Genomic DNA, 16,164 nt, shown 5'->3' with positions numbered 1-16,164 from the left:
GGCCCGGCGCCCTATCTCTGGGGAGAGGTCTGAGCGGGTTCCCTTCGGGAAGGGATGAGGGTTGGGGCTATCCCCTGGCTGTGGAGCGGCTGCTCCTCTGCTATAATGGGGAGCTTATTTCTACGCTAATGATACCGATGTATCTCTGATCCTTTTGTGTCGAAGGGAGATTACCCCCCCCACCACCAACCCCCCCCAACCCCCGATGTCATTACGATTGGGGTAATTATGGGGATCTGCACACACCCAACGGCAGCATCACACACAAAAACACGTACTTATGTGAACACACATATCCAGCTGCCTTTCTCATCTGCCTCCTGCTTGCTATCTCAGAGATGGATCACTGGACTCTGCCTGGCCTAACGGGAAAGGGAGAGTTGAGTGAGGGAGGGAGGGGGGGGAGGTGAGGAAAGAGGCGAGGAGGGTCATGGCAGGGGAACTCTGGGTAGTGTTTAATGACCCATCAGAAGCAGGCAGGGAAATGGGAGAATAAAGTCATACCAGACAGGCGTGTGTGTGCGTCCTTGCATGTGTACACGCTGCGTATGTGTGTGTGTGCCTACAAGCCTGAGTGTGTACACAAATGTTTGTGAAGGGAAAGGGGGTCTGCCAGTAAACATAAATTATGTCCATTAAATCAGTGGTGGACTGTGGTCGTAGATATTGTTGAGGGAAGCCAGTGCTTACTGCAGACCTCCCCCTCTCCCTCGAGCTATCGCTATGTATAAGAAAAAATGACTTTTTTGTCCATTAAAATAACATCAAATTGATCAGAAATACAGTGTAGACATTGTTAATGTTTTAAAAGACTATTGTAGCTGGAAATGGCTGATTTTGAACAGAATATCTACATAGGCGTACAGAGGCCCATTATCAGCAACCATCACTCCTGTGTTCCAAAGGTGCGTTGTGTTAGCTAATCCAAGTTTATCATTTTAAAAGACCAATTGATCATTAGAAAACCCTTTTGCAATTATGTTAGAACAGCTGAAAACTGTTGTTCTGATGAAAGAAGCAATAAAACGGGCCTTCTTTAGACTGGTTGAGTATCTGGAGCATCAGCATTTGTGGGTTCGATTACAGGCACAAAATGACTCTGGGATGCTGGCCTTCTAGGCAGAGTTGCAAAGAAAAAGCCATATCTCAGACTGGCCAATAAAAAGAAAAGATTAAGATGGGCAACAGAACATAGACACTGGACAGAGGAACTCTGCCTAGAAGGCCAGCATCCTGGAGTCGCCTCTTCACTGTTGGTGTTGAAACTGGTGTTTTGCGGGTACAATTTAATGAAGCTGCCAGTTGAGGACTTCACCGTAGGGATGGTGCCAGGTTTCCTCCAGACGTGACGCTTGGCATTCAGGCCAAAGAGTTCAATCTTGGTTTCATCAGACCAGATAATCTTGTTTCTCATGGTCTGAGAGTCTTTAGGTGCCTTTTGGCAAACTCCAAGCGGGCTGTCATGTGCCTTTTACTGAGGAGTGGCTTCCATCTGGCCACTCTACCATAAATGCATGATTGGTGGAGTGCCGCAGAGATGGTTGTCCTTCGGAAGTTTCTCCCATCTCCAAAGAGGAACTCTGGAGCTCTGTCAGTGTGACCATCTGGTATTTGGTCACCTCCATGACCAAGGCCCTTTTCCCCAGATTGCTTAGTTCGGCCGGGTGGCCAGCTCTAGGAAGAGTCTTGGTGGTTCCAAACTTCTTCCATAAAAAAAATAAAATATGGAGGCCACTGTGTTCTTGGGGACCTTCAATGCTGAAAAAAATGTGGTACCCTTCCCCAGATCTGTGCCTCGACATAATCCTGTCCTGGAGCTGTACGCAGTGGCGGTTCTAGACCATTTCTAGACCATTTCACCTGGGGGGGCCAAGCTGGGGCCAGTTGTACTGTTAGAGGGGCCAGTTACATTAGACGTTATTGTTGTCATATCGTTTTCTTTACTGCATTGCAGGCATTAGCAGGCAAAAGACCATGTTCATAATCATTCAACAATCTATTTGCATTTTCTGTCTAATAACGGATGTAAAAAAAGAACGATAGCAAAAATTAGTTATGTAAAAATGATTTCATATTACACATTTAGGGGGGCCACAACGCGGTCCAAAATTGTTGCCACAGGGCCACCTTTATTTAACCAGGTAGGCCAGTTGAGAACAAGTTCCCATTTACAACTGTGATCTGGCCAAGATAAAGCAAAGCAGTGCTACACAGACAACAACACAGAGTTACACATGGAATAAACAAGCGTACAGTCAGTAACACAATAGAAAAAAAAGAAAGTCTATATACAGTGTGTGCAAATGGCGTGAGGAGGTAAGGCAATAAATAGGCCAGTGTGTGTGTGTGTGTGTGTGTGTGTGTGTGTGTGTGTGTGTGTGTGTGTGTGTGTGAGAGAGAGAGAGAATATAGGAGAGCAGTATAGTGTAGGGTAGTGCTGTCAAGCTGTGTCCCACACACTACTGCTCCTTGTACTAGACACTGATTTACATGAGGAGCACCCGTGCTGCGACTCCCCTGAGTTACAACTTCAATTACAGCCTCAACACACACACACAAACACAAACGCGTGCACAAACACACATTCACACAGCCAGATTAAGGAGCATAGCTAGAGATGGAGGCAGACAGAATAACCCTACACAGAGGTGAGGGGTGGATACAGAGGAAAGGACAAGGAGATAAAGAAAATTCAATTAGGTCTGCAGATTTGGAGAAGACAGAGGTGTGTGTGTGTGTGTGTGTGTGGGGGGGGGGGGTAGAGATTGTGTTTCAGTGTCAGGAGCAGTGGAGTGTGTGTGGTGGTGCAGTCTGTGAGGAAGGCACAGAGAGATCAGAGCTTCTCAGAAAAATGCTCTTAATTTATCACCTACTGTGTGTGTGTCTGTGTGTGTGCGCGCAAGAGAGAGAAAGTGTGCGTGTGCGTGCACACGTGTGTTTGTTCGAGTTTATAATATATATGAGAGAGAAAGGGTGTGTGCGTGGTTATAATATATATGAGAGAGAGAGAGAGACAGACCAGATAAAGAAAGGAGAGTCGAAGAAGAAAGAAAGAGCAGGAGGCAAACCTAACCCTTTTCAGACACAGCTTTATGTACATCCCATCAGCTACTAAGACCAGGTCTTCCTTAAATACTGTATGCCTGCGTCCCAAATGTCTGCAAAAGGCTCCTTATTCCCTATAAAGTGGCCTTCTTTTGACTCAAGTGCAGTGCACTACTTTTGACCAGGGATCTGGTCAAGTAATGATCAGCATACTGTACTGTATGTAAACTAGTTCCAGTAATGACCAGCATACTGTACTGTATGTAAACTAGTTCCAGTAATGATCAGCATACTGTACTGTATGTAAACTAGTTCCAGTAATGACCAGCATACTGTACTGTATGTAAACTAGTTCCAGTAAGGATCAGCATACTGTACTGTATGTAAACTAGTTCCAGTAATGACCAGCATACTGTACTGTATGCAAACTAGTTCCAGTAATGATCAGCATACTGCACTGTATGTAAACTAGTTCCAGTAAGGACCAGCATACTGCACTGTATGTAAACTAGTTCCAGTAATGACCAGCATACTGTACTGTATGTAAACTAGTTCCAGTAATGACCAGCATACTGTACTGTATGTAAACTAGTTCCAGTAATGACCAGCATACTGTACTGTATGTAAACTAGTTCCAGTAATGACCAGCATACTGCACTGTATGTAAACTAGTTCCAGTAAGGATCAGCACACTGCACTGTATGTAAACTAGTTCCAGTAATGACCAGCATACTGTACTGTATGTAAACTAGTTCCAGTAATGACCAGCATACTGTACTGTATGTAAACTAGTTCCAGTAATGACCAGCATACTGCACTGTATGTAAACTAGTTCCAGTAATGACCAGCATACTCTACTGTATGTAAACTAGTTCCAGTAATGCCCAGCATACTGTACTGTATGTAAACTAGTTCCAGTAATGACCAGCATACTGCACTGTATGTAAACTAGTTCCAGTAATGACCAGCATACTGCACTGTATGTAAACTAGTTCCAGTAATGACCAGCATACTGCACTGTATGTAAACTAGTTCCAGTAATGATCAGCATACTGTACTGTATGCAGGCTAGAGTGGAGGTGTGGACACCCCAGATCTCTCTCTCTCTCTACAGTAAGTAGGACAGCTCCCTCTCCCTCGATCATCTCCCTTCCTATTCCAGCACAGCCCAGGAACCAGAGAACATTAATATCACGTTCTTCAAACCACGCAGACAGACACACACACGGCGCTCTCGTTCACACACACACGCACTGATGAGAAAATCTATTCAATTCCCCTAACCGTCATTAATCTGAGCCCCGGCTCCATTACGGAGATTCAGCATAATGAGATGGTGTGTGTGTGTGTGTGTGTGTGTGTGTGGTGGGGGAGAGTTATGAGGAGCTGGTATTAGATTGTGTAGTGCTATGACTGAAGCTTCCCTGGTGATGTGCAGGACAATGTGTTTGCTCGTGTTACATTTTACAGAGACAAAAAGAAAACGCATCTAATATTCCTTCTGTCATTGTGTGCCGTGAGCCCTGTGTGTGTGTCTGTGTCTGTGTGCGTGTGTCTGTATGCGTGTGTCTGTCTGTGTAAATGCTAATAAAGAAGCGTGTTCCGACATAAGATAATTACACTCTTGCACAGGGACAGAATCCAGGAGTGTGTGTTTGATGAAAATCTCCTGCATGCAGCCTCTAGTCTAGGGGCTAATCTGAGTCAAAGTGTTCAAGGCATCAGAGCTCCCAGAGAAAGAACAAGAGAGAACTGACTCTGCCTCCTCGTGCAGCAGCAAAGCTCTTCATGTTCCAGGAGAAGAAGACCAGAGCACACCAGCCACAGGGGCTGAGGTTGGGGCTCTGCAGGGAGATGGGTCTGGAGCTGAGAATGGTGCTGGGTTATGCCAGTCCAAGGCCCTGGAGCCGCACATATTCCAGAGGCACTGTCCCATCACAGGGAGGGAGCTGCAAACTGTATGTATGAATGCAGAGTATGTATATGAGTAGCATTATGCAGACTCATTTGCAGATGGAGATGCACACACACATACACACGGTAATGGTGAGGAAGCTCATACATATTGAGCAGGCCAGTGGGTCGGTGTACAGGCACTTCTGGAAGCATGATTTAAACTTTCTTAATAATGTATTTGGTCAGATGCTGTGTGATGCTCTCACACGTCATTACCCCAGCTCTCCTGCTCCGCTCGTTTCTGCTTCTTTGAGAGAGAAAGTGGAAATGGCAAATGCCAGCCGCTCATTTAACCAGGAGTGGTTAACATTTAGGAAAACAGAGAGGAGAAAACAGGGGAAAACAGAGAGGGGAAAACAGAGAGGGGAAAACAGAGAGGAGAAAACAGAGAGGGGAAAACAGGGGAAAACAGAGAGGGGAAAACAAAGAGGGGAAAACAGAGAGGGGAAAACAGAGAGGAGAAAACAGAGAGGGGAAAACAAAGAGGGGAAAACAGAGAGGAGAAAACAAAGAGGGGAAAACAGAGAGGAGAAAACAGAGAGGGGAAAACAGAGAGGGGAAAACAGAGAGGGGAAAACAGGGGAAAACAGAGAGGGGAAAACAGAGAGGAGAAAACAGGGGAAAACAGAGAGGGGAAAACAGAGAGGGGAAAACAGAGAGGAGAAAACAGAGAGGAGAAAACAGGGGAAAACAGAGAGGGGAAAACAGAGAGGGGAAAACAGAGAGGGGAAAACAGAGCGGAGAAAACAGAGAGGAGAAAACAGAGAGGGGAAAACAGAGAGGGGAAAACAGAGAGGAGAAAACAGAGAGGGGAAAACAGAGAGGGGAAAACAGAGAGGAGAAAACAGAGAGGAGAAAACAGAGAGGAGAAAACAGAGCGGAGAAAACAGAGCGGAGAAAACAGAGCGGAGAAAACAGAGAGGGGAAAACAGGGGAAAACAGAGAGGGGAAAACAAAGAGGGGAAAACAGAGAGGGGAAAACAGAGAGGAGAAAACAGAGAGGGGAAAACAAAGAGGGGAAAACAGAGAGGGGAAAACAAAGAGGGGAAAACAGAGAGGGGAAAACAGAGAGGAGAAAACAGAGAGGGGAAAACAGAGAGGGGAAAACAGGGGAAAACAGAGAGGGGAAAACAGAGAGGAGAAAACAGGGGAAAACAGAGAGGGGAAAACAGAGAGGAGAAAACAGAGAGGAGAAAACAGGGGAAAACAGAGAGGGGAAAACAGAGAGGGGAAAACAGAGAGGAGAAAACAGAGCGGAGAAAACAGAGAGGAGAAAACAGAGAGGGGAAAACAGAGAGGGGAAAACAGAGAGGGGAAAACAGAGAGGGGAAAACAGAGAGGAGAAAACAGAGAGGGGAAAACAGAGAGGGGAAAACAGAGAGGAGAAAACAGAGGAGAAAACAGAGCGGAGAAAACAGAGAGGAGAAAACAGAGCGGAGAAAACAGAGCGGAGAAAACAGAGAGGAGAAAACAGAGAGGGGAAAACAGAGAGGGGGAAAACAGAGAGGAGAAAACAGAGAGGGGAAAACAGAGAGGGGAAAACAGAGAGGGGAAAACAGAGAGGGGAAAACAGAGAGGAGAAAACAGAGAGGAGAAAACAGAGAGGGGAAAACAGGGGAAAACAGAGAGGGGACAACAGAGAGGGGAAAACAGAGAGGAGAAAACAGGGGAAAACAGAGAGGGGAAAACAGAGAGGGGAAAACAGAGAGGGGAAAACAGAGAGGAGAAAACAGAGAGGAGAAAACAGGGGAAAACAGAGAGGAGAAAACAGAGAGGGGAAAACAGGGGAAAACAGAGAGGGGAAAACAGGGGAAAACAGAGAGGAGAAAACAGGGGAAAACAGAGAGGAGAAAACAGAGAGGGGAAAACAGGGGAAAACAGAGAGGAGAAAACAGAGAGGGGAAAACAGAGAGGAGAAAACAGAGAGGAGAAAACAGAGAGGGGAAAACAGAGAGGGGAAAACAGGGGAAAACAGAGAGGAGAAAACAGAGAGGGGAAAACAGAGAGGAGAAAACAGAGAGGAGAAAACAGAGAGGGGAAAACAGAGAGGGGAAAACAGAGAGGAGAAAACAGAGAGGGGAAAACAGAGAGGGGAAAACAGAGAGGAGAAAACAGGGGAAAACAGAGCGGAGAAAACAGAGAGGGGAAAACAGAGAGGGGAAAACAGAGAGGGGAAAACAGAGAGGGGAAAACAGAGAGGGGAAAACAGAGAGGGGAAAACAGAGCGGGGAAAACAGAGACGGACTAAATTCTGGCAGATGAAACACAGCTCTAAATGGAGCCCTGTGACGTGTAAGTGTGTCTATGTGTGTCCATGTGTCTGTGCGTGTCAGGACTAGTTAAGGAGGAAAACAGGATTTGACTGAAACAATAGAAATAAAGGATGGAATATGGAGGAGCCAATAGGGGAGCTGGATTAGTCCACCTCACAGCCAATTAAACACTCCCTTTAAACACCCCATTGTAACTGATCACTTTGGCATGGTAACTCATGCCATTGTCAAAGTAACTGATCATATCATCACGGTAACTGATAGCTTTACCAAGGTAAATGATCATATCATCACGGTAACTGATAGCTTTGCCAAGGTAAATGATCATATCATCACGGTAACTGATAGATTTACCAAGGTAAATGATCATATCATCACGGTAACTGATAGCTTTACCAAGGTAAATGATCATATCATCACGGTAACTGATAGCTTTGCCAAGGTAAATGATCATATCATCACGGTAACTGATAGATTTACCAAGGTAAATGATCATATCATCACGGTAACTGATAGCTTTACCAAGGTAAATGATCATATCATCACAGTAACTGATAGCTTTGCCTAGGTAAATGATCATATCATCACGGTAACTGATAGCTTTGCCAAGGTAAATTATCATATCATCACAGTAACTGATAGCTTTGCCTAGGTAAATGATCATATCATCACGGTAACTGATAGCTTTGCCAAGGTAAATGATCATATCATCACGGTATCTGATAGCTTTGCCAAGGTAAATGATCATATCATCACGGTAACTGATAGCTCTACCAAGGTAAATGATCATATCATCACGGTAACTGATAGCTTTGCCAAGGTAAATGATCATATCATCACGGTAACTGATAGCTTTACCAAGGTAAATGATCATATCATCACGGTAACTGATAGCTTTACCAAGGTAAATGATCATATCATCACGGTAACTGATAGCTTTACCAAGGTAAATGATCATATCATCACGGTAACTGATAGCTTTACCAAGGTAAATGGTCATATCATCACGGTAACTGATAGCTTTACCAAGGTAAATGGTCATATCATCACGGTAACTGATAGCTTTGCCAAGGTAAATGATCATATCATCACGGTAACTGATAGCTTTACCAAGGTAAATGATCATATCATCACGGTAACTGATAGCTTTACCAAGGTAAATGATCATATCATCACGGTAACTGATAGCTTTACCAAGGTAAATGGTCATATCATCACGGTAACTGATAGCTTTACCAAGGTAAATGATCATATCAATACGGTAACTGATAGCTTTACCAAGGTAAATGGTCATATCATCACGGTAACTGATAGCTTTACCAAGGTAAATGATCATATCATCACGGTAACTGATAGCTTTACCAAGGTAAATTATCACGTCGTCATGGAGTTGGTGCGGAGCCAGAGAAGAGCGCTCCATGGTTTTCTCTATTGTACTGTACAGAACTCAAAATGTGTGTGTGTGTGTGTGTGTGTGTGTGTGTGTGTGTGTGTGTGTGTGTGTGTGTGTGTGTGTGTGTGCATGTCATTGGTTCCCTTCACTAGCGGTAAACAGAGTAAAGTGCACATCAGGGAAACTAAACAAGCGTTCAGGATGATAAGTCGATTGCCAAATGACTCCTGAATGGTCTGGTGAGTGTTTCTTCAGCTGGAGTGGCTAAGGCCAGAGAGCCAGCCAGCCAGTTGAGCAGAACACTGTCTGTGTCCCTGTGCTGCTGTGTGTGTGAGTGAGTGACCCAGTCTCAGTGATAGCAGTGGTGGAACCCCACACAGCCAGTCTCAGTGATAGTAGTGATGGAACCCCACACAGCCAGTCTCAGTGATAGTAGTGATGGAACCCCACACAGCCAGTCTCAGTGATAGTAGTGGTAGAACCCCACACAGCCAGTCTCAGTGATAGTAGTGGTAGAACCCCACACAGCCAGTCTCAGTGATAGTAGTGGTAGAACCCCACACAGCCAGTCTCAGTGATAGTAGTGGTAGAACCCCACACAGCCAGTCTCAGTGATAGTAGTGGTAGAACCCCACACAGCCAGTCTCAGTGATAGTAGTGGTAGAACCCCACACAGCCAGTCTCAGTGATAGTAGTGGTAGAACCCCACACAGCCAGTCTCAGTGATAGTAGTGGTAGAACCCCACACAGCCAGTCTCAGTGATAGTAGTGGTAGAACCCCACACAGCCAGTCTCAGTGATAGTAGTGGTAGAACCCCACACAGCCAGTCTCAGTGATAGTAGTGGTAGAACCCCACACAGCCAGTTTCAGTGATAGTAGTGGTAGAACCCCACACAGCCAGTCTCAGTGATAGTAGTGGTAGAACCCCACACAGCCAGTCTCAGTGATAGTAGTGGTAGAACCCCACACAGCCAGTCTCAGTGATAGTAGTGGTAGAACCCCACACAGCCAGTCTCAGTGATAGTAGTGGTAGAACCCCACACAGCCAGTCTCAGTGATAGTAGTGGTGGAACCCCACACAGCCAGTCTCAGTGATAGTAGTGGTGGAACCCCACACAGCCAGTCTCAGTGATAGTAGTGGTGGAACCCCACACAGCCAGTCTCAGTGATAGTAGTGGTGGAACCCCACACAGCCAGTCTCAGTGATAGTAGTGGTGGAACCCCACACAGCCAGTCTCAGTGATAGTAGTGGTAGAACCCCACACAGCCAGTCTCAGTGATAGTAGTGGTAGAACCCCACACAGCCAGTCTCAGTGACAGTAGTGGTAGAACCCCACACAGCCAGTCTCAGTGATAGTAAGGTGATGGAACCCCACACAGCCAGTCTCAGTGATAGTAGTGGTAGAACCCCACACAGCCAGTCTCAGTGATAGTAGTGGTAGAACCCCACACAGCCAGTCTCAGTGATAGTAGTGGTAGAACCCCACACAGCCAGTCTCAGAAATAGTAGTGGTAGAACCCCACACAGCCACTCTCAGTGATAGTAGCGGTGGAACCCCACACAGCCAGTCTCAGTGATAGTAGCGGTGGAACCCCACACAGCCAGTCTCAGTGATAGTAGTGATGGAACCCCACACAGCCAGTCTCAGTGATAGTAGTGGTAGAACCCCACACAGCCAGTCTCAGTGATAGTAGTGGTAGAACCCCACACAGCCAGTCTCAGTAATAGTAGTGGTGGAACCCCACACAGCCACTCTCAGTGATAGTAGTGGTGTTACCCCACACAGCCAGTCTCAGTGATAGTAGTGATGGAACCCCACACAGCCAGTCTCAGTGATAGTAGTGGTAGAACCCCACACAGCCAGTCTCAGTGATAGTAGTGGTAGAACCCCACACAGCCAGTCTCAGTGATAGTAGTGGTAGAACCCCACACAGCCAGTCTCAGTGATAGTAGTGGTAGAACCCCACACAGCCAGTCTCAGTGATAGTAGTGGTAGAACCCCACACAGCCAGTCTCAGTGATAGTAGTGGTAGAACCCCACACAGCCAGTCTCAGTGATAGTAGTGGTAGAACCCCACACAGCCAGTCTCAGTGATAGTAGTGGTAGAACCCCACACAGCCAGTCTCAGTGATAGTAGTGGTAGAACCCCACACAGCCAGTCTCAGTGATAGTAGTGGTAGAACCCCACACAGCCAGTCTCAGTGATAGTAGTGGTAGAACCCCACACAGCCAGTCTCAGTGATAGTAGTGGTAGAACCCCACACAGCCAGTCTCAGTGATAGTAGTGGTAGAACCCCACACAGCCAGTCTCAGTGATAGTAAAGTGATGGAACCCCACACAGCCAGTCTCAGTGATAGTAGTGGTAGAACCCCACACAGCCAGTCTCAGTGATAGTAAAGTGATGGAACCCCACACAGCCAGTCTCAGTGATAGTAGTGGTAGAACCCCACACAGCCAGTCTCAGTGATAGTAAAGTGATGGAACCCCACACAGCCAGTCTCAGTGATAGTAGTGGTAGAACCCCACACAGCCAGTCTCAGTGATAGTAGTGGTAGAACCCCACACAGCCAGTCTCAGTGATAGTAAAGTGATGGAACCCACTACTGGCTTCACAGGCAGCATGAAATAAACACCCCAGGTCTACCTACACTGCTATACCACAGTACTCTGTGCTCCACTGTGAAAGGGTATGTGTGTGTGTGTGTGTGTGAAAACAGAGAGCATCCCAGGGCATGCACACACTATAATGAGGCAGTGCACAAACACAAACACTCCTCAGCTCAGAGTGACAGCAAGGTCAGAGTGCAAGTCTGAATGACTTCAGTGTCCTCAGAGAGAATACATAAACAGCCTGGGAAGCCAACACAAGCACTGACATTAACTTCCTCAACACACAAACTCTGCCTCAACATTATCAGTGTGTTGTTCAGTGTGTGTGTGTGTAAAGGCCTATTATTGCAACAGTGTGTGAGGCCACTGGGGGTATAGTTAGTGAATTGTTGATGAGGGAAAGAGTTCAAGAACATAGCTCTCTGTCTTCCATCTCTTTTGTTCTCTCTCAGTCCCCACCCATTTTCGTTGTCTCTCTAATCACTCTCACTAGTGGGGGATATTAACGATCCATCGTTACTCCACTCTGCTCCATTAGGAGGTTCCGCCCTAGCCCAGTGCTACGCTACACACACACAGTCTGTAAACCAGAGAGTGAGAGCAATTAGAGCAGAGAGAGAGTTTCTAATGCCCATAGATCCTAGGCACCACAGACCTAATGGGCAGAACAAACACTGCTCATACAGGACACGGCTCAGCCAGAACACAGCAGGGCAGGGAGGCAGCGAGGAAAACCCCCTGTTGCAGCATATGTTCACCTCTAAACATTACCTGACCTCAGGCCTACCGCAGTCATTCTGCATGTTTCTCCCTGTTTTCTGTGTTAATTGATGCCCAGAAGGTTAGAAGTGTGTTTGGTTGGCCACATGGCTCCAGGTGTGTGTGTGTGTGTGTGTCCCACCTGGCTGTAACACGCTGATCCCCAGCAGGTTGGATGTCCTGTTGGCCACTTTGCTCCAGGTGTTGTCGTAGTTCCTCCTCCACAGGAGGGCAGAGCACTGATACGTCCCCGCCTCCTTGCGCCCAGCGCGCGTCACAGACAACCTGAAGTTGGTGTTGGCATGGGAACGGTCCACGGTGGTGCGGGTGCCCAGGCCCAGCAGCTGCTCGCCCCACTGCAGCGTGCCCTCGCGGGTAAACGTCACCAGGTCTCGGAACTCGCCTGCTGTGCCAACCTCCCCAGAAGAGCCCGAGCTGGCGGGCATGAAGCGCCAGGTGACAGAGGCAGGCACACGAGGGTTATGGCGGGGCTTCACCAGGCACTGGAGGTCAAACGAGTCGCCAAAGGTCACGCTGGGCGTCCGCGACGACGCCGACACCACAAAGGAGGATTCTGGGAAAACAGGAAGAAATGCATTACTGTTGGGAGTAAGGGTAAATTCCAAACCGACCCCTAGCTCCTATTTTTTTATTTAACCTTTATTTACCTAGGCAAGTCAGTTAAGAACAAATTCTTATTTACAAAGACTGCTTATCCCGTCAAAACCCAGACGATGCTGGGCCAATTGTGCGCCGCCCTATGGGACTCCCAATCACAGCCGGATGTGATGCAGCCTGGATTCGAACCAGGTACTGCCTCTTGCACTGATATGCAGGGTCTTAGACCACTGTGCCACTCGGGAGTCCCTATCCTATTCCCTAACTTCTATTCCTTAACTCCTATTCCCTAGGCACTTTACTATTTATATATATAAAAAAAATACATGTTAGTCATTTAGCAGACTTAAAACAGCAATTGGGTTAAGTGCCTTACTCAAGGGCACATAATTCACCTAGTCGGTTCTGAACAAGCAACCTTTCAGTTACTGGCCCAATGCGCTTAACCGCTAGGCTACCTGCCACCCACTTGATGTAGATGTGAAAGGATTGGAGAGGTAAGCAGTGTGGCAGGCCAGGCAGCATAACAGAGGCGATGGTGGTGACAGACTGTGATGGAGCAACCCTCTACTTTAATACACAGACAAAGGGAGAGTGAAGGAGTAGGGATTGCAAGACTGAGTTGTATTCAGGAAGAGTTGAGTAACTTGCCTTTGATCAACAAGTTAGCCGTTAGAATCCATTCACTGTCCTCTGAAACACAACATTATGGAGAGGTTGTATAAATGTGTGTTTGTAGAAGATGTACTGCATTTATAGGGTTAATGCTAACACACAGGTCCCCCCCCTCTCTCACGGTGGGTACAGGTAGGTGGGTGGGTGGGTGGGGGAAGGATTCACCTGCTGAGATTAACACTGACAACACTTACCCAGGGTGCACAGGGGCATAGTTCCAGAGCCTGTGATGACGGAGCATAGATCGATTTCTCATGACTCCCCGGGGCGGCCACAGACAGCCATTTGCCCAGCAAAGGGAGTGTGTGTGTGTGTGTGTGTGTGTGTGTGTGTGTGTGTGTGTGTGTGTGTGTACGTGTGTAAGAGCAGAGCTGAAAACCATTGGTAATGCACCACCAGGAAAGGCTCCAGGGAGAGATTTTCTCTAAGAGCTGATGTTCGATCTGCTTGCTTCTCTAGCCAATCCAAACTTTCCTCATTAAGATAACAACAGTCACCCTGGTTCAGATAATAGGGTCAACATACACCTACACTACACCACTTAGAGAGAAGAGAAAGAGATGGGAGAGGTTCCCCGGTACTTCACTCCACCATCAGGTATCCTTCTGTAATATCCTTCATTCCAAATGTCGACAAAAGAAAATACGCTAGACAAGGTGGGATCTTTTAGTGTCTGTAAAATTAATTATGCAATAAATGTCGGTGGAAATGCTTATGTACAAATATTGCTATAATAACCATCATATAAACTTGGAGTCACACGGTGACATGATGTGTGGTCCTCCCACTACGACTCGCAGTTTACTAGGCTACAGATGAAATCACTTCCCTGTCAACACTCAGAGCACACTATCACTAATCCCCACAGGGCAGACAGCCACAGTGGAAAAAGACGCATTGTGATAAAGGGGAATGGAAGGAACATCTTGAAGACACATTTACACGCTAGGGATGGGTATGATTATTTGAATATTCGAAGATCCAAACAGATATTAGTATTCGATTACTTGGGACAGTATTTATTTTTGAGAAGAGTGCAGCCCATAAAAAAGACATACAGGTAGCCTACACACATTTCACACACTGAGCTTGTTGTTATTGTCGGTCAATCAAAGCGGCACCACAGTCAGAGGCTCCATGTCTAGCAAGTGAAGTGGGAGATTTCTGGAATAAAAATTACGGAATTAAGTTAGTTAAATGCGAAGGAGTAAGCTACAATGATCAACCAACAGGTAGGCTGTTGTTTCAGATGAATGGAGTTGTTTTAGACGTAGAGTGCAGCAGAATAGCGTCAATTAGCCTTGCTACTTTAGATAGCTAGCTGGCTAGCTTAGCTGGCTATATGTTTTACTTAACCTTTATTTAACTAGGCAAGTCAGTTAGGAACAAATTCTTATTTACAATGACGGCCTACCAAAAGGCCTCCTGCAGGGACGGGGGCTGGGATTAAAAATAAAAATAAATTAAATAAAAATATAGGACAAAACACATCTACTGTAGCTTCTTTACAACAATGCAGTCAAGAAGGGCACTACAAGATGGTATGATAGATAACCTATGGCAGCAACAAGTCTGTCTAACAAGCGAGTTGGTTTGGCTACTTTCTCCCTCCCCATCTCCCTCTCTGCCACACACATCTCACCCATCACCCCGACTCTCTCTCGAGCAAGGGGCCAGGGTTCCAGTCTAGAAGCACGGTTTCGACTGCTCCTACAGTTTTGCTTCAGTACTGCAGTTTAACTGACACCCGGCCCAGAAAAAAGTATTTCCATAGACGGCCACATAGAGAAGTCAGATTAGAAAATTCCTAATAAGACACTTTAGTCATCACTTTTGTGGACAAAACATCCATTGAATTATTAAAATTATTGTCGATGAGGCTGTTTTTTCCCCCATTTTTCCCATCACTCACACTTAACATTTCATATCCAATGTCAGCCATGTTTTTGGATGACTTCGTCGCTGCTCACTCGAGCGCAAATGCGCATGTGATGTTGGTCTGTATAAACCGGAAACAATCCGAATATAGACGGTCCATGAATTGGCATATGCGACTGTGAGTAGATAACCTTAAAAACAATGGTCAGACATCTTGGACGCCGTTTCCAGTTCTTATTATACCTCAGTACTCGAGTTGCGAAAGCAAGTCTCCATTGAAGTTTTAAAAAATATATGTTTTTCTGTAAAACACATGTATTTCGACTATCCAGATATCATGATATTATTAGAATACTGAAATAATTTCAAATGCCCATCCCTAGTACACACAAACAGGCACGAGCGCACACGCACACACACACACACAGACACACACAGACACACACACACACAAATGAAAATAAATGTGTCGGAACGATAACAAACCCCATGATCTACATAGTCTACATAATTCATCAGTTGCTAAAACACAACAAATGACCAGTTAAAAAGCTGACATCTTGTCTCTCCCTCTACGGCACCACAAAGTTCTGCTGCAGGGACTAATCCCTTCGCTGTGTGTGTGCTGAGCCCTTGGCTTCCCAGTGCCTCAGTCAGTGCTTCGCTCCAGTGCTCTCAGTCAGCCTGTACCAGGGATGTTCAGCTTAACTCAGCACTGACAGAGAAAAGCCTGCCCACTGCTAAACACATTTACAACTGCATTTACATTCTAATAATTCTGGCTAATCTGTGTGTACGCAAGTAGTGGAATGTGTGTCTCAAGTCAAGATTGTGTGTGTGGTGTCCATTGAGCATAATATCATAAAAAAGTAAAACTACATTTGAAGTCAGCATGGTGTGTGTGTGTGTGTGTGTGTGTGTGTGTGTGTGTGTGTGTGTGTGTGTGTGTGTGT

General features: G+C 46.2%; 1 protein-coding gene across 1 annotated transcript in view; it reads right to left on the bottom strand.

Annotated features, from left to right (window-relative positions):
• Nucleotides 1–16,164, bottom strand: part of LOC106586624 (immunoglobulin superfamily member 3) — a 135,115-nt gene that overhangs the window by 15,907 nt on the left and 103,044 nt on the right. Inside the window, exon 6 of the mRNA XM_014174111.2 lies at nucleotides 12,183–12,614. Coding sequence (XP_014029586.1) covers nucleotides 12,183–12,614 — 432 coding nt within the window. The remainder of the gene's footprint in view (nucleotides 1–12,182; nucleotides 12,615–16,164) is intronic.

Source organism: Salmo salar, chromosome ssa25 (genome assembly GCF_905237065.1).
Source record: "Salmo salar chromosome ssa25, Ssal_v3.1, whole genome shotgun sequence".
In the NCBI taxonomy this organism is placed as follows: Eukaryota; Metazoa; Chordata; class Actinopteri; order Salmoniformes; family Salmonidae; genus Salmo; species Salmo salar.
This window is presented reverse-complemented; position numbering and strand designations above follow the sequence as displayed.